The sequence below is a fragment of the Myotis nattereri genome (assembly GCF_964212035.1).
Source record: "Myotis nattereri genome assembly, chromosome: 2".
NCBI classification, from domain to species: Eukaryota; Metazoa; Chordata; class Mammalia; order Chiroptera; family Vespertilionidae; genus Myotis; species Myotis nattereri.
In genome coordinates, this window is record NC_138076.1 from 102,049,924 (window position 1) to 102,075,307 (window position 25,384).

The 25,384-nt window shown below is 42.3% G+C and overlaps 1 protein-coding gene across 5 annotated transcripts in view; it reads left to right on the forward strand.

Annotated features, from left to right (window-relative positions):
* Window positions 1-7,415: 7,415 nt before the first annotated feature.
* Window positions 7,416-25,384, forward strand: part of HDHD5 (haloacid dehalogenase like hydrolase domain containing 5) — a 50,870-nt gene continuing 32,901 nt past the window's right edge. For 3 of the 5 annotated variants that reach the window (XM_081083471.1, XM_081083470.1, XM_081083472.1), the window contains exon 1: window positions 7,432-7,572. In XM_081083471.1, the coding sequence (XP_080939597.1) occupies window positions 7,447-7,572 (126 nt within the window). In that variant the 5' untranslated portion in view covers window positions 7,432-7,446. Of the gene's footprint in view, window positions 7,573-25,384 lie in introns of all 5 variants that reach the window. The other 2 variants (XM_081083473.1, XM_081083469.1) reach the window with 2 other exon arrangements.

Genomic DNA, 25,384 nt, shown 5'->3' on the forward strand with positions numbered 1-25,384 from the left:
ACAACATGCTAGTTAATTCCGTAAATGGCATTGCATCATATTTCCAAGAAGACATCAACATTGCACATAAGAGGTTCAGCTGTATATTAATTCAAACTCTGAAACATATTCTCCATATGGCAATGCATGTACTAGTTTGTGACATAGTATGTAATCAGTACATTTGTAAACACTGCAATCAAAACTCTTGGATCACCATAATAAGTAAATGTAATAACTGCTGACCACATAATGAACATTCCAACATGCTGCCACTGTATATTGTGTTGTATTATAATATTTCAAAGAAGATACAAGCATTCCGCCGAGACTGGTTTGGCTCAGTGGATGGAGCGTCAGCCTGCGGACTGAAGGGTCCCGGGTTCGATTCCGCTCAGGGGCATGTACCTGGGTTGCGGGCACATCCCCAGTGGGAGATGTGCAGGAGGCAGCTGATCGATGTTTCTCTCCCATCGACGTTTCTGACTGTCTATCTCTCTCCCTTCCTCTCTGTAAAAAATCAATAAAATAAAATAAAATAAAAATAAAAAAAAAGAAGATACAAGCATTCCACACCCTGGGTACACTTGTGTATTCCTTCGAAGAGTAAAATATATTCCAATCAGGCATTGCTTGTAGTGACCTACAAGATATTGTAAAATCAATACATTTCTAAATGCAAAGTCTGTTTAGAAAGTTGTAGTTTTAGTGTTTCAATAACCTGGGCATTGAGTGAATCCTTTTGGGTATTCCTTGAACACTCTTGGAAAAATTAGTACAAAGCAGATTTTGGAACACTGTTTTCTTTTCCATAATGTAATTACTTACTGAAAGCCCTGCTAATTATGTAATTAATGTTCTAAAATGTTCCCCAGTAATTGGAATCAAAATATTTTACAGAAAGAACCAGCCATTCACACACTAGTTTCACTTATATAATTCTTGAAGGGGTGAAATATATTCCCAGTTGGTAATTCATGTATTAGTCTATGACATAACATGTAATCAATACATTTGTAAATGCTATTGTAACACACTGTCTTCTCAAACTAGTTGTATTGTTTTAATGAGCAGTGCATTTTGTGAAACATGTAGTGTTTGAACACTCTTAGTATTAATACATCCAAGCATATTTTGCAACCTGTTTTTCAGACTGGCTATAATAACTAATTGACCATTAGTGTAATAAATGTTCTGGTATACTTCCTCAGTAAAGAACATTATATTATATTTCATAGAAAATACCATCAATGAACAACCATGGAATTTCCCCCTCCATATTTCTACAAAGTGTGAAACATTCAGAGTAGGTAATGGATGTAATATTTTATGGTAGAAGAAGAAAAACAAAAAAGAGAAAACTGGGGGAAGAGAGAATAAATACGAAATAGAAACAAGAAAGAAAGAACATAGAGTTGGAAAGAACAAAAAGTATAGGTAAAGAATAGAAAAAACAAACAGAAAATGTGAGAAAAAAATTAGGAGAGACCAATGAAAGTATAGAGAAAACAGAAAAATGAAAGCACCAAAAGTAAAACAGAAACCTGCCAAGATGGAGAGAACAAAGAGAAGGAAAAGAGACCAAAATGTGAGGAACAAGCATGGAGAAAATAGATAGGACAGGAAAAACAAAGAGAAACAAAGAATACTGGTAATATTAAGGGTAAAATAGAATTTTAACAGTAAAAAAAGGAGGAAAACAACACAAGATTAAAAAAATAGAAATCCAAAATCTTAAAACAAAAAATAAGGCAATAAAGAACCAAAAAAAAAAGAGTCCGTCCGGTGTGGCTCAGTGGTTGAGCATTGACCTATGAACCAGGAGGTTATGGTTTAATTCCTGATCAAGGAATATGCCTGGGTTGCGGGCTAGATCCCCAGTGTGGGGCGTGCAGGAGGCAGCTGATCAAAGACTCTCTCTAATCATTGATGTTTTGATCTCTCCCTTTCCCTTCCTCTCTGAAATCAATAAAAATATGTCCAAAATAAGACATTTATTTTTTAAAAAAAGATAATTAATGCCCTAACCGGTTTGTCTCAGTGGATATAGCGTCAGCCTGCGGACTCAAGGGTCCCAGGTTTAATTCCGGTCAAGGGCATGTACCTTGGTTGCAGGCACATCCCCAGTAGGAGGTATGCAGGAGGCAGCTGATTGATGTTTCTCTTTCATCGATGTTTCTAACTCTCTATCCCTCTCCCTTCCTCTCTGTAAAAAATCAATAAAAATATATTTTAAAAAAATTAAAAAAAGATAATTAAGACAAAAAGGAGGGCAAGAATATGGCGATAACAAAGAAAAAAATATTGAATGGGGCATGGGGAGAGAGAGACAACAGAGAAAATAGTGACAACAAAATGAAAAAATGATAATGGTAAAAAGGGATAGAAAAAGAGAAAACAGAAAAAATCAAAAGAACAAATGGATTAGAAAACAAGAGGAAATTGAGGGAATGAGTAAAGAACAATAGAACAAATAAAAGGCACAGAGAACAGAGGAAACAAGTAAAATAATGGAGTAAATGGAGAGGAAAAGGAGAAAATATAAAGAACAAAGAAAATGGAGAGAGCAAAAGAAGAAACCAGAAACACTGAAAATAAAGAGAGAACAATGAAAATATATCAGAAAAAAAAAATGGTAGCGAGAAGGGGGAAATTAAGAGAACAAAGAGAATGGGAAAAAGACTACAAAAAAACAGATCGTAGAAAAACTGAAAAAAAAACAAAAAGAGAACAAAGATACTGCAAAATGGAGAGAGCAAAGAGAAGATAGAACAGAGGAACAGAGAATAAATAAGAACAGAAAGAGCAGAGAAACTAAGAGAATGTAAAGAGAAAAGAGCGAACAGGGAAAACAAAGGGAACAAAGAAAAATATAGAAAATATTGAGAAAGAAGAGAACCAAAAAGGAGAACCGAGACAAGACAGAAAACAGACATGAGAAAAAACACAAAGAACTAAGAGAAAACAGAGAGAACAAAAAGAAAAGAGAGAACTTAGAAAACAAAGAGAAAAAACTGTACAACGAAAATAGGTACCCAATAGAATTAATTCATACCAAGGGGAATTTTATCAAACTCTTTTTAGCATAGACTGTGATTACTCAATGAAAGTGCAACAAACTATGTGATACATTTTCCAACATGCTCTGTGAAATGGCCTTATAATGTAATATCTAACAAGAGATACCAGCATTCTACACATTAGGATCAATAGTATATTCCTTCAAAGAGTGAAACATATTCCCAATAGGTAATGTACTAGTATAACATTTAATCAATACATTTGTAAGCACTACTGGAATACACTGTCTAAGTCAGTCTACTTTTAGTGATTTAATAAGCTGCGCATTGTATGAAACCTGTAGTAAAGTGTTTGAAAACTCTTAGAATGAATTTCTAGCCAGTTGGATTTTGGAAAACTCTTTCTAACACAGGCTATAATTAGTAAAGGATACATGTACTAATTATGTAATGAATGTTCCAACAAACATACTCCCCAAGTAAATGGCATTGTATTATAGTATCTCACAGAGGGTAACACCATTCCACATATTAGGTTCACCTGGGTATTCTTTCAAATTGTTAACCATACTACAACATATAATCAATGTATTGTAAATGTTACTAGCATACTGTGTCTAGAACAGTCTATTGTTACTATATCAGTGAACTGTATATTGTGTAAAATCTGTAGTGAAATATTTGATCACTTACAATTAATTTGTACCAAGTGGGATTTTGACCAATTGTTTTCAGCACAGATCATCATTACTTAAAAAAACACACAAAGAAACTCCTCCTTACTATGTAACGAGTGTCCCACTATGCTTCTTTTCCCATTAAATGGCATAATAGTACAATATTTCACAGAAGGTACCTGTATTCCACATACTATGGTAACCTGTGTATTCCTGCAAACAGTGAAATATATTCCAAATAGTATAGCCTCTAAGAAATACATTTGCAAACACGAAAAAGAGAAAGACAGCTTGGCTGGTGTTGCTCAGTGGTTGAGTGTTGACCCATGAATCAGGATGTCATGGTGTAATTCCCAGTTAAGGTATATGCCCAGGTTGTCAGCTTGTTCTCCAGCAGAGAGCAGGCAGGAGGCAGCTGATCAATGACTCTCTCTCATCATTGATGTTTCTATCTCTCCCTTTCCCTTCCTCTATCTGAAATAAATAAAAACATATTTTAAAAGAGGAAAGCATTGAAAAAAATAACAAGTGTTGGTGAACATGTGGAGAAAAAAGGGCACCCTTGGGCACTGTTGGTGGGAATATGAATTGGTGCTGCCACTATGGACAATAGTGTGAAGGTTCTTCAAAAAATTAAAAATAGAACTGCCATATGATCCAACAATTCCACTTCTGGGCATTTATCTGAAGAAAAAGAACATACTATATAGTATATATGCACTCCCATACTAATTGAAATATTATTTACAATAGCCAAAATATGGAAACAATTTAAGTGCCAATGCATGGATAAGTGGATAAAGAAAATGTGGTAAGTGTGTATATATATATATATATATATATATATATATATATATATATCATGTAATATTATTCAGCAATAAAAAATAATGAAATCCTGCCATTTGCAACATGATGGGCCTTGAGGGCCTTTTTTAATCTCATGGCACACATAAATTAATTACTAAAAATCTGTGGCACACCAAAAAATATATTATATTTTTTGCTAATGTGACAAGAAAAATAGGTATAATTTTGATTCATTCCCTCTGGACCGCTATTTTTGTGTTGGCTGTTGTCATTTTTTTATTTGACAATCAAAAGGAAAAGAGGTTAATGCCCCTGACTAAATAGTCAGATGTATATTTTAAAATTCTTGAGTTTCACTGGTTGAAAATTGCTGTGCTAGGGGAAATAAGACGCAGAAAGACAAATATCCTATGAACTCTCTTATATGTGGAATAAAAAACAAACACAAAAACAAGTCCCCTCACCCCTCCTCAGACCCAGCCAAGCTCATAGATACAGAGAATAAGAGAACAGATTGGTGATTACCAGAGGCTGAGGTGGGTATGAGTGAAATGGTTAAAGGAGGTCAAAAGGTACAAACTTCCAGCTATAAAGTAAGTACTGTGAACTTAAAGTACAGCATGGCAACTATAGTTAATAGTAGATTGTTTATTTGAAAGTTGCTAAAAGAGTAGATCTTAAATATCCTATCTAATAAAAGAGAAACATGGTAATTAGCCGTACCTCCACTACCCTTCTCATTGGCTAATCAGGGCGATATGCAAATTAACTGCCAGCCAAGATGGCGGCCGGCAGCCAGGCAGCTTGAAGCAAACAGGAGGCTTGCTTGCTTCAGTGACGGAGGACTCCAACGTTCCCCGCCTGCTGCTGCTGGCCTCTGAGCTTGCAGTTTGAAACATTGTTACAAATATAGAAGCTAAACAAAACCCCAGAAACCCGCTTTCAGCCAGCCGGGATCTCAGAGCTGGAGTTGAAACAGTGTTTCGATTATAGAACCCAAACAAACCAGATACCTGCTTTCAGCAGCCGAGGCCTAAGAGCCGGAGCCAAGCCTCAGAGCTAAAGCTGGCCCGGAATAAAAAAAAAAAAAAAAAAAAAAAAAAAAAAAGGAGCGGTTGGGAGCTTCAGTCACCCGCGAGCCTGAAAACAGCCCTCAGCCCCTCACCCAGACTGGCCAGGCACCCCAGTGGGGACCCCCACCCTGAAGGGTGTGTGACCAGCTGCAAACAGCCATATCCCCTCATCCAGGTTGGCCAGGAACCCCAGTGGGGACCCCCACCCTGATCCAGGACACCCTTCAGGGCAAACCAGCTGGCCCCCACCCATGCACCAGGCCTCTATCCTATATAGTAAAAGAGTAATATGCCTCCCAGCACCGGGATCAGCGGAGCTGCGAGGCCTCCCGGCACCGGGATCAGCGTGACAGGGGGCAGCGCCCAAACCCCCTGATCACCCTGCGGCTCTGTGTGTGACAGGGGGTGGGGCCACAACCTCCCTATCCGCCCTGCTCTGTTCGTGACAGGGGAAGGCACCCCAACCCCCTGATGAGCTCTGCTCTGTGCCTGATGGGGGGAGCTCCCCAGACCCCTGATTGCCCTGCGGCTCTGTGTGTGACAGGGTGCGGCACCCCAACACCCTGATCGGCCCTGCTCTGTGAGTGACAGGGGGGAGCTCCTCAACCCCCTGATCGGCCCTGCTCTGTGCGTGACAGGGGGGAGCTCCCCAACGCCCTGATCGACCCTACTCTGTGCATGACAGGGTACGGAGCCACAACCCCCCTGATGGGCCCTGCTCTGTGAGTGACAGGGGGCAGCGCCCCAACCCCCTGATTGGCCCTGCTCTATGCGGGACAGGGTGTGGTGCCACAACCTCCCCATCGACCCTGCCTTGAGTGTGACAGGGGGCGGTGCCCCAACCCCCCAATCGGCCCTACCCTGAGCGTGACTAGGGGTGGCATCGCAACCTCCCGATCCTCCCTACTCTGTGCATGACAGGGGGCAGCGCCCCAACTCCCCAATCGGCCCTGCTCTGAGCCCGACCAGGGGCTGCACCTAGGGATTGGGCCTGCCCTCTGCCACCTGGGAGCAGGCCTAAGCCAGCAGGTCGTTATCTCCCGAGGGGTCCCAGACTGGGAGAGGGCACAGGCCGGGCTGAGGGACCCCCTATCCTCCCCAGTGCACAAATTTTTGTGCACGGGGCCTCTAGTATATATATTAGCCTTCAAAGCTGAGGACCAAAGGGTATTTATTGCTAACCCCTGAGTTAGCAGCATCCCTGATGCCCACCTTTAGTCCTCCTCCTAAAGTTAGATATATTTTAGGCTCATCTATTCTTAGTATAACTATATACAAGGACAGATCAAGGGGTCTGGAAGGGGGCATCCTACACATTTAAAGTGGTGGGAACACACAGTTGTGCTTAGTTACCCAACCCCTCTCAAGACAGTTACCATCTCAGGATCTTGTCTCAACCAACCTCCAAAATGTGAGTTTGAAGGGATTACTTATGCAGTATATAGTTTCCCCAGGAAATAGCACAGAGCCCAGCAGAAAGGAAGAATATAGCTAATATTTACAAACACAAGAATGAACAACTGGCACCCAACAAGCACTCCTTGATTGACTGGGGACTTGAACATCAAAAGAAAGGTTTGCTCTCCCAAACCCTCTTCGCAATAAAGGTTTAGTTCCCTCCCCGGACGTCATCAAGGGTTCAGGAAGCTGGGACTTTGGCCTGAAACCTACGATCCAGGAAATCTGCAGGTATGAATGCCATGCCAACCATGAACACCAGCTTGTAACATCATGTCTTGTTTAGGAAGAGCAGGACCTTGCGCCTGTTCGCAGCCCAGCTTGCTGCCGGGACACCCATGCGGAACTACAAATCCCGAGAGGCCTCGGGCGCCTCCGGCCGCTGATTGGCTGCACGGCACAGGCGTAGTGCGCGCAAGTGGTGGCCCGATGGCTGTTCCTGGTTTGTTTGCCGCGGTCCGTGCGGCGCCTGAGCCCTGGCAGCGGGTGGCGTGCGCGGCCGCAGGGTTCCGGGGCCGCTGCCCTGGAAAGAGTTACGCTGTGGGCCCCGCGCAGGTGAGCCGGTCCGCAGGACTTGTGGTGAGGCCGGGAGCTGCGGGATGGGAGGCCGCGGGTCCAGCCGCTCCAGCCTTCCTGGCCTCCTGGGAAATGGCCGTGCCTGGGCAACTGACTTCAAGTGCTTTTCGTTCTTGCCTTAAGCACCAGTGTTTCTTGCACGCACTGTCTCCCCCTGACTCGAGGCGATTTGGCGGTCTTGCTCAGGGAGAAAAGTTACTCCGCTAGAGCATAAACAAAAGACCCAAAACGTGCACCAAGATTGTGTCATGGCCTCTTGCTGCTCTTCGCCCCCCAAATTACCCGGCCTTTTCTGCCTTCCCGTTTTTTCTGGTCAGGGTATGGTTCATGCACTTCCTCTTTGATTTCCATGATGAGAACCTTTTATGATTTTCAACTGCATTTGAAAGAGATTTGGAGACTCGTGCTAGACTCCCCTTCGGAGCTGCACCTGTAAGGGAACAGGCCAGAGATGAATGTGGTTTTTATGGGGCCTTTTCACTTTGTTCCCATTGGCTTGTGGGCCTGCATGTAATAGGTAGCTGTTAGGTCAGGAGGTGGGGGGAGGGTTTGGGAGAAGAAAACTGGCGCAGAGTCCCTAATTTGTGCCAGGTACTTAAGTGATATCTAATTCTCAACCTTGGAAGTAGGCATGACTCTGGTGTTAGTAAGGAAGCTGAAGTTACAAATCAAGTTGTTTTTCTTTTAAATCTTTATTGTTCAGATTATTACAGTTGTTCCTCTTTTTTTTCCCCCCATAGCTCCCCTTCACCCGGTTCCCACCCCACCCTCTGCCTCCCCCCACCCCCCCACTGTCCTCATCCATAGGTGTATGATTTTTGTCCAGTCTCTTCCCGCATCCCCCACACCCCTTTCCCCCGGAGAATTGTCAGTCCACTCCCTTTCTATGCCCCTGATTTTATTATATGCACCAGTTTATTCTGTTCATCAGATTTTTATTCACTTGATTTTTAGATTCACTTGTCGATAGATATGTATTTGTTGTCCATAATTTTTATCTTTGTTTTGAAGAACTTTTTTAAAATGTCGAACACCTGATATACTATCATGCCAGGACTCTCAGCCAGGTAGTTATATCTGTCACCCTGACTTTCCCCTGAGCCACTTTGCCTTCTAAGTTCACAATGTATGTAATAATGATAATATTTTACATTTGTATAATGCTTTCACAGTAACCCTTTGATGTATTTTAAGTTAAGTACTTATTTTAAAAAAATAGTACTTTGTGCCAGGCATTAAGTACTTCACAACTATATCATTAATCCATATAATTTTCATAGCAACTCCATGAGGTAAGTACTATTATTATTCACACTTTACAGATGGAGGAACTGAGTCACAGAGAGGTTAAGCGACTTGCCCAAGGGCACACAGCTGGTAAGTGGCAGAATATGAAACCCAGAGCAGTCTGGTGCCAGAGTTCTAGCTCTTGTTAGCTATCTTATTGTAATCATTTTGCATATGGAACAGCTAAGATTCAAAGAAGTTAAGTGACTTGACCAGTGTCACAGAGCTAAAAGTACCCAAGCTGGAAGCATAGAATGATAATATATTGATAAAAGCACTGCAAACTAATGACATAAGTATAAAGAATAATTGCCATCATTTATAATTATTATATTGATTCTGGCATCCTGAGATATCTCTGAGTGATTTTTCTGATATCATAGAATTTAAAAGTATTAGCATTTGAGTTGAATCCTGCCTGTACCGTTTACTGGCTGTTTGACCTAAGGCAAAATACTAAGCTTTCTAAGCTTCAGTTTCCTAATATATGTAACTGGTGTGTTACTTACTATGCAGTGTTTTTGTGTGAATATATTTAGGGTACTTTTTATGACAAACTAGAGGCCTGGTGCACGGATTGGTGCACCAGTGGAGTCCCTCAGCCTGGCCTGCGCCCACTCACAATCCAAGACCCCTTGGAGGATGTCAGACTGCTGGTTTTGGCCTGATTAGGCATGTGCCCTGACCAGGATTGGGCCGAAAACGGCAGTCCAACATCCCCCAAGTGATGTAGTAGTATGTGAAGCGGCAGGCAGCTGGGCTGGGCACCACACTGCTCCCGCTCATCCCAGCCCTGCTGTGCCTGCTGCTGCCTCCACTCAGTAGTGCTGCCGTGGAGGCGGAGAGGCTCGTGCGCAGATGCGTTTGCCAGCTGTGAGCCCGGCATCTGGTGCCTGTCAGTCAGCTGAGCGGCACTCCTGCTGTGGGAGCACACTGACCACCAGGGGGCAGCTCCTGGTTGAGCGTCTGCCCCCTGGTGGTCAATGCGCGTCATAGCTACCAGTTGTTCAGTCGCTTAGGCTTTTATATATCTAGATGATATAGAGTACTTTGTACGATGACTGACATATAGTAAGTTATCTCAAATATGGAAGTGATTGGAGGAGACAGTGAAATGGACTATAGTTGTAATGCTGTTTAAAATGGCAGTTGCCAACCGTTGGTCCGCGGACCACTGGTAGTCCGTGAGATCTGAAAGGTTGGCGACTGCTGGTTTAAAACATACCAAGCCAATTCTAGGTAAAAAGCAAAGAAAAAGGAACACCTAAGTAGTCCCTTAGTTTCAAATTAATCTTAAACCACACATTTTATCACTGACAAAATATGAACTTTAATTAGAGGATATGGCCTAATACCCAGGACTAGTTAAAAAACAAAATCAAGTACTATAGAAAAAAAATCAGAATACAGATTGGAGAATGAAGAGAAAAATGAAAAAAAATATATCCCTTTGTTCTTTTCTCTAGGTAGTTTCACTTTTTTTTCTTTCTTATATTTCTTTTTCTTATACCTTCACTTAAAAGAATAGACTTTATTTTTGTAACAGTTTTAGGTTTATAGAAAAATTGGGCAGAAAGTATAGAAAAGTCCCTCCCCACAGTTTCCTTATTATGAACATCTTGCATTATTAGTGTGGCATTTTTTTTTTTTTTATAGTTGTGTATCTTCACTTTTTATGTTGCTGAGTGCCTGGTTCTCTCTTCATTCACCATTCACCTGGGGATCGGAGATGATGATTATTCACTATGTAGTTACAGATGAGGGATTCTTAAGGATGTTGCTAAATTGGTCTGAAACCTTCCTGTTCTAAGTAACAGGAATTGAGGATTCTTATGTCTAAGAGAGAAAATCTTGTGATTATTTAGAATATGGCCACATAAGACCACTAAAACTGTATTGCAGACATCAGCACAGATGAACTTTTTATTTCATTTTTTAAAATATGTAAGTTTTCAGAAATCCAAAAAACAAAATACAGCAGTTTCTTTTTTCTTTTTCTTTTTTTTTTTTTAGTTGATTTCAGAGAGGAAGGGAGAGGGAGAGAGAGAAACATCAATGATGAGAGAAAAATCATTGGTTGGCTGCCTCCTGCATGCCCCCTTCTGGGGGTTGAGCCTGCAACCCAGGCATGTGCCCTTGACTGGAATCAAACCTGGGACCCTTCAGTCCACAGGCTGATGCTCTATCCACTAAGCTAAACCAGCCAGGGCTAGCATTTTCTTGAATAGTGTCATTTTGTCATAAGATTGATGAGGTACTATAGGAACTTAACTTTTGTTAATATCAATTAGTTTTGGTAAAATTGGTTTCATTATATATCACTAGAGGCCCAGTGCATGAAATTCGTGCGGGGGGGGTGGGGGGGGGGGTCTCCTCAGCCCAGCCTGTACCCTCTCCAATCCGGGACCCCTCAGGGGATGTCCAACTGCCTCTCACAATTTGGGACTGCTGGCTCCTAACCGCTTATCTGCCTGCCTGCCTGATCACTCTTAACCCTTCTGCCTGCCTGCCTGATCACCCCTAACCACCTCTGCCTGCCTGCCTGATCACCCCTAACTGCTCCCCTACCAGCCTGATCACTCCTAACTGCTCCCCTGCTGGCCTGATTGCCCCTAACCGCCTCTGCCTTGGCCTGCACCCAGGACCCAGGATTCCCTCCTCCGGCCAGTCGCAGGCACCCGGGACCCGGGCTTCCCTCCCTCTGGCTGGCCGCAGGCACCCAGGACCTGGGCTGGCTTTGTCCAGGCTGGTCACAGCCGCAGGGGACCGTGGGCAGGCAGCTTTGCTCAGGCCGCAGCTGCAGGCGCCCGGGCCCATGGGGCTGGCAGCTTGTCCCTCTCCCTGGCCGCAGGTGCAGCCACTGGCACCTGGGACCGTGGGGACCGTGAGGCATGCGGATTGTCCCTGTCCCAGGCCACAGCCCCAGCTGCTGGTGCCCAGGTCTGCGGGGTGGGTGGCTTGTCCCTCTCTCGGGCTGCAGGCACAGGCGCAGCCTCTGGCACTGGGACCGCGGGATGGGCAGCTTATCCTTCTCCCGGGCCACAGCCTGGCTGGTTCCCATTCCTCTCTTGTGAGCTCATTTGTGCCTGGCTGGTCCCCATTCCTCTCTCCCCAGTGTTGAATGTCTGAGCCATTACAGTGTGAGGGCATGGCCACCATTTGCATATTAGCTCTTTATTATATAGGATTTTGTTTCAAGTCACAAATCCTATTGATGATGTTAAGTGAGGAGGACATACTGTACTATGAAATCTTCCAGATTCAGCAATTATTAACATTTTGCCATACATGCTTTGCTTATCTCCTCAGTCACCCCCCCCCCGCCCCCCTTTTTTGGTGCCTATAAGATTTTAAAACAAATTTCTGATTGCTTGTCATTTCAGCCCTAAATTCTTCTATGTGTACCTATAAGGAAATAAGGACATTTTTAAATATAATCACAATGCTATTATCATATCTAACAACATTAGTAATTACTTAATATTACTTAAAATTCAATCCTTTAAAAATATTCCCTGATTGTGTCAAAATTATGGGCAAATGAGTTTTACATTTACACTTTCAGAACAGTATGCTCTGTGTCCTACAGTACAAGAAGGAAGGTAGATCATGTGCTAGAAAGACAGATTCCTTGTGTCACCAATTCTGTGTTGCCTGGTGTGACTCAGTTTCTTAGGTGTCATCCTGTACAGCCAAGGTTGCTGGTTCAATTCCCTGTCAGGGCACATGCCCACGTTGTGGACTTGATTCCTAGTAGGGGCCATGTAGAAGGCAGTTGATCAATGTTCCACTCTTACATTGATATATCTTTCTCTCCCTCTCCCCCACTCCTTTCCTCTCTAAAATAATCAGTAAAAATATATTTTTTAAGAAGAGTTACCCACTCTTTTCCCTTGAGAAGACATAGGGTGGTCAGAAAGTGCCTGAGGGGGAAGGTCTACCTTATTTTGCTCTAAACCTTCATTTTTGGGGGCATTCAACATTCCGTCAACCTTTATTGAGCACCTACAAGGGTCTAAGCATTGTGCCAGATTTGGGGGTTTGAAGGCAAATCACATCCTCTTTCCCTTTAGACTTGTGCAGTGGTTCTCTTTGAAAAGAATAAGATGATAAAATCTGAAAGGAGATATGGTTCTTTTAACCAGGAAAAATCTATAGAATTTTAAGAGATTTTATGAAGAGAAAAATGAAAAGCAAATGTATCCCTTTGTCCTTTTCTCTAGCTACTTTCACTTTTTTTCTTTCTTATATTTCTTTGTTTTTTTCTTATACCTTCACTTTAAAAAGGCCATTCTGAAACCTGTATATAGAACCCAGTTAGGACCCCGATCCTAGTGGGTTTTGTTGAGGAAAAGAAAGGTGTTGCAGAGATCCTTGAGAGCCATTGGGTGCATGAGTATATTGAGAACAGAGAAGAGCTAGATCTCAGTGGCTGGGGACTGGCAGGAGGTGTTGGATGACCTGGTACCTCCTGGGTCCCTTTTGTGCTTGGAGATGTTGCTGTGTGGGCCCCTGAAGAGCTCTGACTTTGCTGTGAGCTCAATTTGAGGCTGAATTTTTAGTCTAGCATTTGTGAACTGGGTCAATTTGACTAGTTTAATTTTCTCTAAATTTGGTTTCTTTTTCATTTAGTCGATTATCTAGTGAATATATAACGAGCACCATGTATAAACCAGGCTACTTTTGCTAGGTAATGTCAATTGGAGGTAATGACACCTACCCCCAAAGTGTTGGTACAATAAAAATATATAGCTTAGTACAATCCACATGTCTGGGGTGCAGAACCAGCCATTGGAGTAGAGAGAGATGCTGTTTGTTTAAGCATTTCTTGCATGGTATGTGGGACTTTACAAGTTTCTCCTGGCAGCTCTGTTTGCTGGTGGTCAGAAGTGCTATCTTCTTGGTTTGAGTTTCTCTCCTATTTTTCCAGTGTCCCTTCCTACTTCCAGCTTGGCACTGAAGCTGTCATTGTGTAAGGCTGGGAGACTCTGCAGAAGCTAGTGTGAAGGAGTTGGAAGATCCCTCCCTGGGTAGTCTTCCTTGTTCAATGGAGGGGAGATGGGATTATTACTTTGCAGTCTTTTATCAGTGGAAGTGGGGTATCCCTTTCCCCACTGGGAGTGGAGTTCTTATGATATCCTGAGAAAGAGAATTTTCTGAGACTCACATGGGAGGATGAGTGATTTTTATTTGCGTGGAAGTACATACCTGGGTTTCCAGGGCCCCATTTCTCTTAGTCCAGTTATAGAAGTGTAACTAAGGATTCAGTAGAGCTAAAATCAAAGCCAATGTCCAGAGTTTCTGTCCCATGTTGCAGCTGGGTCAGTTCAGCATCAGGCTAGTTACAGTCCATTCGTCCATTGTGTGTGGGAGTCCTCATGGCCATGGGCCACACAGGAGAATGCCAAGAAACAGGAGCAAGAGCCCCACAAGCCAGGAATCAACCAAGAAAGCCCAAGAACCCAAGAGAAATCAAAAGAATGAACTTCTTTGCTCAGGGAATTAAGTTTTCCAAGTCTTCCCACACTTGCAGTTGCCGTGCCCATTCCTCCAGTGATCTGTTCCCAGGTGTGACTGACAGACAAGCACCTTCTCTAGTCCCCCCAAATTTACTGGCATGCATCTAACTCGCCCCTGTCCAATCCCATCCCCCAGTGATCTGTGAGGAATGGACCACTGGTGGCTCCCTGGGGAGTGTAAACCTGCAGCTTCCTGGTGAAGCTGCCTGAATGACATGCCTGTAATATTTGACCTTCCCTATTCTCCCTTCTTGTTATTTATTAATAACTAGGTTAGTTAAAACTGTATCAACTCCATTTTCTATATTTCTTGTTCCAAAAACCCATGTCTCAGCTTCCTTGATCCTACACCTCTTTTTTTGTTGTTGTTAATCATTACCTAAGGATATTTTTCCATTGATTTTTAGAGGGCGTAGAAAGGAGGGGGAGAGAGAGAGACACAGCAATTGATTGCCTCCCCCACTCTCCCAGACCTGGAATCTAGCCTGCAACCAAGGTACATGCCCTTGACTGGAATCCCCCTTGACCAGAATCAAACCTGGGACCCTTTAGTCAGAGGGCTGATGCACTGAGCAAAACCAGCTATGGTGATCCCACACCCTCTTGATTTTCCTCCTCATGCTAGTTGCTGCTCTTTATTCTTTTGCTATTGACTCTTATGTGGCCCATCCTTAAATGGTGATGCTCTTCCTGGTTCTCTGTGAACCACACTTCAGCTCTCACCCTGCTTGTGCTTCTGAGGCTCTCCTGTCTTCTCCTAAGTTTCAGCTGAAAGTAGAGGCCTTCTAGATTTTCATCTCCAGGACCTTCTGTCCAGTACTGACATCTCCACTTGCCTGTGTTGCAGGTCCAAAGTGGGACGTATTTTCTGCCCTCTCCCTCCTCTTAGCTGGTGCTCCTCCTGAATTCCTTGGGTCAATGAGTGATACGTTGCAACATCCACCCTCCCAGGTTCCCAAGCCAAAAAGAGCATGGAGTTTCTGTGGCCCCGCCCTCCTCTCCTGCATCTGATTGTTACCAGGCCTGGTTGTTCTGCCTTCTACTCTGATCTGCCTTATCCTTTCCATTCCTGTTGCAACCACCTAGTAAAAACTACCACCATTATCTCTCTCTTGGATTGCAGTGAATCCTAACTGGTGTCCTTCAACTTGACTCTCTTCAGTTCACTCAATCCATTCTTCACTCTGCAGCCAAGATTTTTCAACAGCAAAAGTCTGATGATGCCATTTTCCTGTTTCAAACTCCTTATTTTATGTTGGCCAATCTTGTCATGGCCAATACTCCCCATCTGCAATAGGTAAGGTACGCCTGATTCAGGCTCTTAGGGTCCCTTATATGCCCTCATCTCTTAATATAATGCTCAGTGTAGAAGGCCCTGTGCTGCTTGTGCTGCTTGTTTAGTTGTCTTCCCTTGAACTGTTAGGCAGAGCCACTTCTACCTGCTTGTCTAGCCTGGTGCTGATTGGGTTCTTAATATGTCCTAATTATGCCCCAATTAATTAATTATCTGCCTAGATTTAGTGGGTCATATGCAGGTGACCAGGGGTCAGCAATAACAGCCTATCCCCTGGTACTTCAATGTCTAGACCAGCCGTGGGCAAACTACGGCCCGCGGGCCGGATCCGGCCCGTTTGAAATGAATAAAACTATTGAAAAAAAAGACCGTACCCTTTTATGTAATGATGTTTACTTTGAATTTATATTAGTTCACACAAACACTCCATCCATGCTTTTGTCCCAGCCCTCCGGTCCAGTTTAAGAACCCATTGTGGCCCTCGAGTCAAAAAGTTTGCCCACCCCTGGTCTAGACAGTTGAGCCAAACCGGAACACATGAACACACAAAACAGAATTAGTATGCAATCACACAAGGTTTATTTACCTATTTCTAGTGGGTCCAAGGCTCCAGCAAAGGCCACCTGGCGATGCACACCGAAAGACAGACAACGAAGACGGAGACAGACAGGCGGCCGCAGTTGGTTCAGGCTCACACAGCAGAGCAGTCAGTCAGGCTCGTCTCACGGAGTGAAGTGGAGTCCTCCTCGTATCAGGCAGGAGATGTCCACTGAAGAAGGTCCAGTGCTTATAAAGCCGGTAGTAAACAACTTGTGTCTTATCAGTGTGGGCCAGACGGTGTGCCTTATGCTAGGAGCAAGGCGTTTACACTTTAAGGGCTTAGGGCATTTACATCAAGATAGTGGGCCATTCACTATGTTTATAACATTTTGGAAGTTACAGAGTATTGGGGTCTCCACACAGCAAACATTTCACACAATAATAATTTCACACATTAGAGGGGTTTCCTTATGACCATAGCATTATAACAATAGATATTGTTAAATGAATGCATATATTTAAATCTTTTGTTGCCCAGCTCAAAATTATCTTATAAAAACCTACCTCTGTTTAATTCTGCTTACTCAGAACTTAATACTTAGGATTGCTTTGCACTTAGGAAAATGAAGCAGTTTTATTGAGTTTTTGTGTCTTAGACTAGTTTGTTCTTTTTTAAAAAAAATTTATTTTACTGTTTAAAGTATTACAGATAGTAGTACATATGTCTCCTTTTTTTCCCCCCAATGACCTTCCCCCCGGCCTCCCTTACGCCCCAGCACATGCCCTCACCCCACTCCCCCAGTGTCTTGTGTCCATTGGTTATGCTTATATGCATGCATATAAGTCCTTCGGTTGATCTCTTACCTCTCCCTCACCCCCCAACGCTCCCCAGCCTTCCCACTGTAATTTGACAGTCTGTTCCATGCTTCTCTGCCTCTGTATCTATCTTTTTGTTCATCAGGTTATAATGTTCTTTATTATCCATAAATGAGTGAGATCATGTGGTGTTTTTCTTTCACTTCCTGGCTTAATTCACTTAGCATAATGCTCTCCAGTTCCATCCATGTTGCTGCAAATGGTAAGAATTCCTTCTTTTTTATAGCAACATAGTATTCCATTATGTAGATGTACCATAGTTTTCTAATCCACTCATCTGTTGATGGGCATTTAGGCTGTTTCCAAATCTTGGCTATTGCAAATTGTGCTGCTATGAACATAGTGGTGCATATATCCTTTCTGATTGGTGTTTCTGTTTTCTTGAGATATATTCTTAGAAGTGGTATTACTGGATCAAATGGCAGTCCATTTTTAAATTTTTGAGGAAACGCCACACTGTTTTCCACAGCGGCTGCACCAGTCTGCATTCCCACCAGCAGTGAAGGAGGATTCCTTTTTCTCCGCATCCTCTCCAGCACTTGTCATTTGTTGATTTGTTGATTATAGCCATTCTGACAGGTGTGAGGTGGTACCTCATTGTCGTTTTGATTTGCATCTCTCGTATGATTAGTGACTTTGGGCATGTTTTCATGTGTCTCTTAGCTTTCTGAGTGTCCTCTTTCGAAAAGATTCTATTTAGGTCCTTTGCCCATTTTTTGATTGGATTGTTGATTTTCCTTTTGTTGAGTTGTATGAGTTCCCTGTAAATGTTGGAGATTAAACCCTTATCGGAGATAACATTGGCAAATATGTTCTCCCATGGAGTGGGCTTTCTTGTTGTTTTGTTCATGGTTTGTTTTGCTGTGCAGACGCTTCTTATTTTGATGTAATCAAAATAAATGTTTTGATGTTTATTGTCTCCTTAGTCTCTCTGTGTCTGTAAAGATATTCCTACGACATATGTCTGCAATTTTGCTGCCTATGGAGTCTTGTAGGATTTTTATGGTTTCCCGTCTTAAATTCAAGTCCTTTAGCCATTTTGAGTTTGTTTTTGTGTATGGTGTAAGTTGGTAATATAGTTTCATTTTTTTGCATGTATCTGACCAAATTTCCCAGCACCATTTATTAAAGAGGCTGTTTTGACTCCATTGTATGCTCTTGCCTCCTTTGTCGAATATTAATTGAGTATAATGGCTTGGGTCAATTTCTGGGTCCTCTATTCTGTTCCATTGGTCTATATGTCTGTTCTTGTGCCAGTATCAGGCAGTTTTGAGAACTGTGGCTTGGTAATATAGTTTGATGTCTGGTATTGTGATCCCTCCAACTTTGTTCATCTTTCTCAGGATAAGCTGTGGCTATTTGGGGTCTTTTTTTATTCCAGATGAATTTTTGGAGAGTTTGTTCTAGATCCTTGAAATATGCCTTTGGTATTTTACTAGGTATTGCATTGAATCTATAGATTGCTTTAGGTAGTATGGACATCTTAATGATGTTGATTCTACCAATCCATGAACATGGTATCTTCTTCCATTTGTTTATGTCTTCCTCTATCTCTTTGTTCAATGTCCTATAATTTTCCAAATACAGGTCTTTTACATCCTTGGTTAAGTTTATTCCTAGGTATCTTAATTTTTTTGTGTGTAATGGTAAATTGGATTGTTTTTTTCATTTCTCTTTCTGTGAGTTCATTATTGGTGTATAAAAAGGCCATAGATTTCTGGGTGTTAATTTTGTATCCTGCTACATTGCAAATTCATTTATTGGGTCTAGTAGTTTTTTGATGGAGTCTTTGGGGTTTTCTATATAATATCATGGCATCTGGAAATAAGGAGAGTTTTATTTCTTCTTTTCCAATTTGGATGCCTTTTATTTTTGCTTCTTGTCTGATGCTATGGCTAGTACTTCTAGTACTATGTCGAATAGGAGTGGTGAAAGTGGGCATCCTTGTCTTGTTCCTGTTCTTAGGGAAAATGGATTTAGTTTTTGACCATTGAGTATGATGTTGGCTGTAGGTTTGTCATATAGGGCTTTTATTATGTTGAGGTATGATCCCTCTATTCCCACTTTGCTGAGAGTTTTTATCAAGAAAGGGTGTTGAATTTTGTCAGATGCTTTTTCTGCATCAATTGATATGATTATGTAATTTTTGTCTGTTTGTTTATGTGATGTATCACATTTATTGATTTGCAGATATTGAACCATCCTTGCATCTCTGGAATAAATCCCACTTGGTCATGGTGTATGATCTTTCTAATGTATTGCTGAATCTGATTTGCTAGAATTTTGTTGAGGATTTTAGCATCTATGTTCATCAAGGATATTGGCCTGTAGTTCTCTCTTTTTGTGGTATCTTTATCTGGTTTTGGGATTAGGGTAATGCTGGCTTCATAGAAAGAGGTTGGAAGTGTTCCTTCCTCTTGAATTTTTTGGACTAGTCTTAGTAGGATAGGTTTTAGTTCTTCTTGAAATGCTTGGTAGAACTCCCCTGTAAAGCCATCCAGACAAGGGCTTTTGTTTGCTGGAAGGTTTTTGATCGCTGTTTCAATTTTTTCGGTAGTTATCGACATATTCAGGTTTTTGGACTCTTCTTGGTTGAGTTTTGGGAGCTTTTTTTCCCTAAGAATATGTCCGTTTCATCTAGGTTGCTCATTTTGTTGGAATAGAGTTGTTCATAGTATTTTTTCATAGTCGTTTGTATTTCTGTGGGATCGGTTGTTATTTCACCTCTTTCATTTCTGATTTTGTTTATTTGGGTCCTCTCTCTGCTTCTTGGTGGGCCTGGCTAGAGGTTCATCATTCTTGTTTATCCTTTAAAAGAACCAGCTCTTGGTTTTGTTGATCTTTTGTATTGTTTTTGGGGTTTTTTTGTGGGTTTTTTGTGTTTTTTTTTTGTCTTTATGTCTTTTATCTCCACTCTGATCTTTATTATTTCCTTCCTTCTGCTTACACTGGGCTTTTCTTGTTGCTCTCTTCCTAACTCTGAGTTGTAGGGTTAGATAATTTATTACCATTGTTTCCTGTTTTCTGAGGCAAGCCTGTAGAGCTATGAACTTCCCTCTCAAGACTGCTTTCACTGTGTCCCATAGATTTTGGATTGTTGTGTTTTCATTGTCGTTTGTTGCCATGATGCTTTTTATTTCTTCTTTGATCTCTCTGGTAACCCAGTCATTGTTTAATAGCATGCTATTTAGCCTCCAGGTGTTTGATTTTTTTATTGTTTTTATTGTTGTTCGTTTCTAGTTTTATGCCATTGTGGTCTGAGATGGTGCTTGATATGATTTCTATCTTCTTGAAGAGACTTTGCCTGTGACCCAATATATGGTCTATCTTTGAAAATGCCCCATGTGTACTTGAGAAGAATGTATATTCTGTGGCTTTGGGTGAAATGTTCTGAAGATGTCAATTAATTCCATCTGATCTAGTGAGTAATTTAGGATTGATGTTTCTTTGCTGATTTTTTGTTTAGAGGATTTGTCCAGTGGTGTTAGTGGGGTATTAAAGTCCCCTAGTATGACTGTATTGCTATCAGTCTCTCCCTTGATATCCTCCAAAAGTTTTTCATGTATTTGGGTGCTTCTGTATTGGGTGCATATATGTTTACCAGAGATATATTTACTTGTTGGATTGCTCCCTTTAGTATAATGAAGGGGCCTTCCTTATCTCTTGTTATGTCCTTCACTTTGAGATCTAATTTGTCCGATATAAGTATTGCTACCCCAGCTTTTTTTTTTTTTTTCATTTCCATTCACCTGAAAAATCTTTTTCCATCCCTTCACCATCAGTCTGTGTGAGTCCTTTTTTCTGAGGTGGGTTTCCTGTAGACAGCAGATATATGGGTCATGTTTTCTTATCCACTCAGCTACTCTATGTCTTTTTATTGGGGCATTTAATCCATTAACATGTAAAGTTATTATTGATAGGTACTTGTTTGTCACCATTTTTATTCTTTATGCCTGTGTTCCTTCTTCGTTTCCTATTTCTTCTATTTACAGCAGACCCTTTAGCATTTCTGAATTGCTGGTTTGGTGGTAATAAACTCCCTTAGTCCTTTTTTGTCTGTGAAGCTTCTGATTTCACCCTAAATTTTGATTGATAGCCTTGCTGGGTACAGTATTCTTAGATTCAGACTTTTCCTTTGCATGACTTTGTATATTTCATTCCATTCCATTCTTGCCTGATGTATGTCTGTTGAGAAATCAGTTGCTAGTCTGATGGGGGATCCTTTGTAGGTAACTTTCTGTCTCTCTCTGGCTGCTTTTAAGATTCTTAGTTTGTCATTGGTTGTTGCCAATTTAATTATAATGTGCCTTGGCATCGGTCTTTTGGGGTTCATTTTGTTTGGGACTCTGTGAGCTTCTTGGATTTCTGTGAGTTTTTTCTTCCCTATATCAGGGAAGTTTTCTGTCATTATTTCTTCAAACAGGTTTTCTATTCCTTGCTCAGTTTCCTCTCCTTCTGGCACCCCTATTATGCAGATGTTGGTTCTTTTCGTGTTGTCCCAAAGTTCTCTTAGGCTCTCCTCCTGTTTTTTAAGTTTTTTTTCTAGATGCTGCTCTGCTTGGGTATTTTTCCTACCTTGTCTTCTAGCTCACTGATGCGGTCCTCTGCTTCTTCTAGCCTACTATTGATGCTTTCCATTGAGTTCTTTATAACAGTGATGTCATTTTCATTTCTTCTTGGTTCTTCCACATATTGTTGAATGTGTCTTCCATTCTTTTCAGCCACCTTATGACCATGTCTTTGAATGATTTCTCTGACATATTGCTTGCCTCCTTTTTGTTTACTTCCTTTTCTGGTGATGCCTCCTTTTTCATTCGCGGGCTGTTGCTTTGTCTCCCCATGATCTCTCTTCTCCGGTGTCTGGTTATGTAGCTCTCTCTCTCCTGCATTGATTTAAAGGCATAAAATACAACACAACAAGGCACAACGCACAAGGCACTAAACACAAATGTATTCATGATACTAATAACCCCAAATAATGGTGACCACCTGAGAAAAGAGAGTTAGAGGATAAGAAAAGAAAAAAAAAGTGCAAAATGATATTGAGAAAATAAAAAAAGTGAGAAAAGAAAGGGAATAACAAAGAAGGGGGGAAACTATTTATATGGGGAGAAAACTCCAGTAGAACAACAACTAATCCCAAAAAATGCAAACAACAAATACCCAGAGATGAATGCAAACTACAAACAACTAATAACAAACCAGGAAAGGAAAAACAGAATAAAAAAATAAAGACAAAAACAAAACAAAAAAGGGAAACAATCTCACAAACAAGCAAAAAAAAAAAAAAACAACCCCAAAAAGAGGGAACCAAGATGGCGTCGTAGGGAGTAGACCTGTGCATTCTGCCTCCCACAACATCATTGAAACTACCAACTATAAGACAAACAACCACCATTCAGAACCATGGGGAAGTTGGCCCAGTCGGAGTTCTACAACTGGAAGGAAAGAAAGAAGTGCAGTGAGATTGAGTAGGATCTACAGAGGTGCCAAAAACAGAGGTACACAGTCGCATGCCGGGCGGGCTGCAACTGGATGCGCGGTTTTTTTTCAATCGGAAGCGGTTACAAATCCTCTGGGCTTGCTCATGGCGGGTCTCTGGGGCCCCAGACCCCATGGGGAGAGGCGGCACAGCCCTGCAGCGGTCGGAGAGCGGGAGAGGCTCTGGCATGCAGCTGCTCGCCGGCACGGGGTCGCGAAGTCCTGGTGTCCCGGAGAGGCGAGGAGCCACAGAAACGCCGCCATTGCTGTTTGTCCCGCCCTGGTGGCTTCCTGATACCCCGCCTTACTCAATTTACATCCCCATCCAAGCTGTGCCAGGTGCACAAAAAGACCCACCTGCGCTTTTGCATCCTCGCCCAACAAATTGCAGACTTCAACTACAGTGGGAAGCCTGGGGAGGGTTTGGGGGTGGGGGTTAAGAGATTAACTAAAGGACTTATATGCATGCATATAAGAATAACCAATGGACACAAGACACTAGGGGGTAGGGGCCGGGAGAATGTCAAAGCGGGGAGAAAAGGAGACATATGTAATACTCTTTGTAATACTTCAAGAAATAAAAATTATTTAAAAAAAAAATCTAATCAACAATCAAGCAAACTAGAACAATAGGCCAGAGAGAAAGCAAGACAAAACAAAACAAAACAAAAAACATAGTACAAAAAAAAAAAAAGCAAAAAAATAACAAAACAAAGAAAAAGGGGGGAAAGGAAAAAAATGTTGATAGTGATGAAGGCGAAGAAAGAGGTGTGTGTGCACTTGGAGCAGGGGATCGGAAATTAGATTTATAAGTAGGATGAATTTTTAACAGGTTGTAAAAAGAAGAAATAGGAAAAATCTAGTGCAGGCATAGAGTAAGAGAACAGGACAACAAAAGGGGAAAAGTGAGGGATGGAGTGTTGGCATAAAGGTAAAGTTGAGATAGTGTAAAAAGATGCTAAAGGAAAAATGAAAATAGAATGCAGAACATTAATCCCAAAATAAAATAAAGAGAAAATAGAATGACACTTTAAAAGAACACTTACAATAGTAGTAGTAATAATACTAATTAAAAATAAAAATGTAATAATTAAAAAGGTAAAATCAGATGAGGAAAAAAAGAAAAAAATTAGTTTCTTAAGTAAAAGGTGAGAAAAAATAAAAATGTGCAGTAGTGAAGGTCATTCACTCCCTCTACTCTTCTGTTTAGCACGCCTTAGTCTTGTCAGGTATTCAGGAGAGTGTTGAAGTTCCCTGCGATACACTGCTCCTCTGTAAACCACAGTCCTGATTTTAATGCAGGCAGTATTTCTTTGTTTCCCAGACTGCCTTTATTTGTGTTTACAGAAGAGTCAATGTATGATTCAGCCCCTGGGTGGCAGTGTTTCTGGATTGACCTCTGGGGCTATAAGTCCTCTCTAGCCAGTATTTAGGTTTTGTTTTCCCTATCGCACTTAATACTGGTTTGGGAGAATCGACTGTCCCAGAGCTGATTCCTTGATCGTTACTCCCCGCTCTGATTCCCAGGTTCCACAAAAACAACTTTCCCCTGCAGTCTCTCTGAGTGTCCCCAATTGGACGATCCTATGTATTGGGTTTAGTAATCAAAAGCAAGGATTTAAAGAGAGGGAAAAAAAGGCCAGACTAAGTGCGCGAGCTCACAACCTCCACTGTCCAGCTCTGCGCACAATTCTCCCAATGTCTCTTCCGCACATCTTCTCTTCCCTGGTACTAAGCAGCCAGTACACTGGCAAAATCTGAGGCTGCCTTTTTGCGCCCAGTCCAGCTATGGGCTGATTCTTAGAGTTCCCTTCTGCCAGCAGCCCTGCAGATCCCCTTCTGCACTCACAGATCACACTGGCCCCATCGGCCACGGACTTTGTGGGGCGCCTACTTCTCCCGCACCTGTTCCTCTCTCCAACCTGAATTACAAACCACACCTTTATCTAGGCAAAATGTGACCTTTCCGTGAGGCGGAGCAGGGCTCGTCCAAGTCCACGTATTCACACTGCTTGAGATCCGGTGTTGCTGGGTTCGTAGCTGGTCCCTGAGTGCCGTGGTTGCAGGGTCCCTGGATGTATATGCTTCCGTCCCCTTCATCTAGTTTGTTCTTTCACCCAAGCTTAGTGAAGGTCTGGAACAGTTTGTCTGTTTTTGGTTGATCCTCACATAGGAACACTATGCACAAAATAAGAATGACTTCACTTAGCACCCAAAAAAGGAGACTAGCAAACAAGTTAGGTTGGATTTTTTTTGACAATTGAAAAACATCTCATAATTAATAGTTTATGAAATAAGAAATTGAATATTTTTCTAAATTCAAGAAATACAGATTAAGATTGAGAAGGCAAATCGAGAGCAGATACCCCCCCCCCCCCCCGCCCTTTTGGCTGCATCACGATAACCACACCCCTGGCTTCTGTAATCTTGCTTCTTGATGGATTGACAGGGAGAGGCAGGGGAGGGGGAAGGCTACCTGTGTGTGCACACAGCACTCTCTGGCCTGGGTCTGGGAACTTCCCCCCCAGGTGCAGATAAGGAACCGAGAGCCCTCCCCCAGTAGCCTAAGCAACAGGCAGCGGCTTTTGAGGCCCAGGACCCAGAGGGTCAGCATGGGCCTGCTCAGCTCCCAGGCCCACCCTGCTGAAGCCCACACCGCAGGCCTGGCGGTAGGCTCCAAGCTGCGGGCACGATGTGGTGGGAGAAACAACGGAGAGCAAGGGGCAATCGTGGGAGGGCAGGCAGTGCCTGGGCATAGGGAGAGGCAGGCTGCTGCCCCACGCCCGGCAGAGGG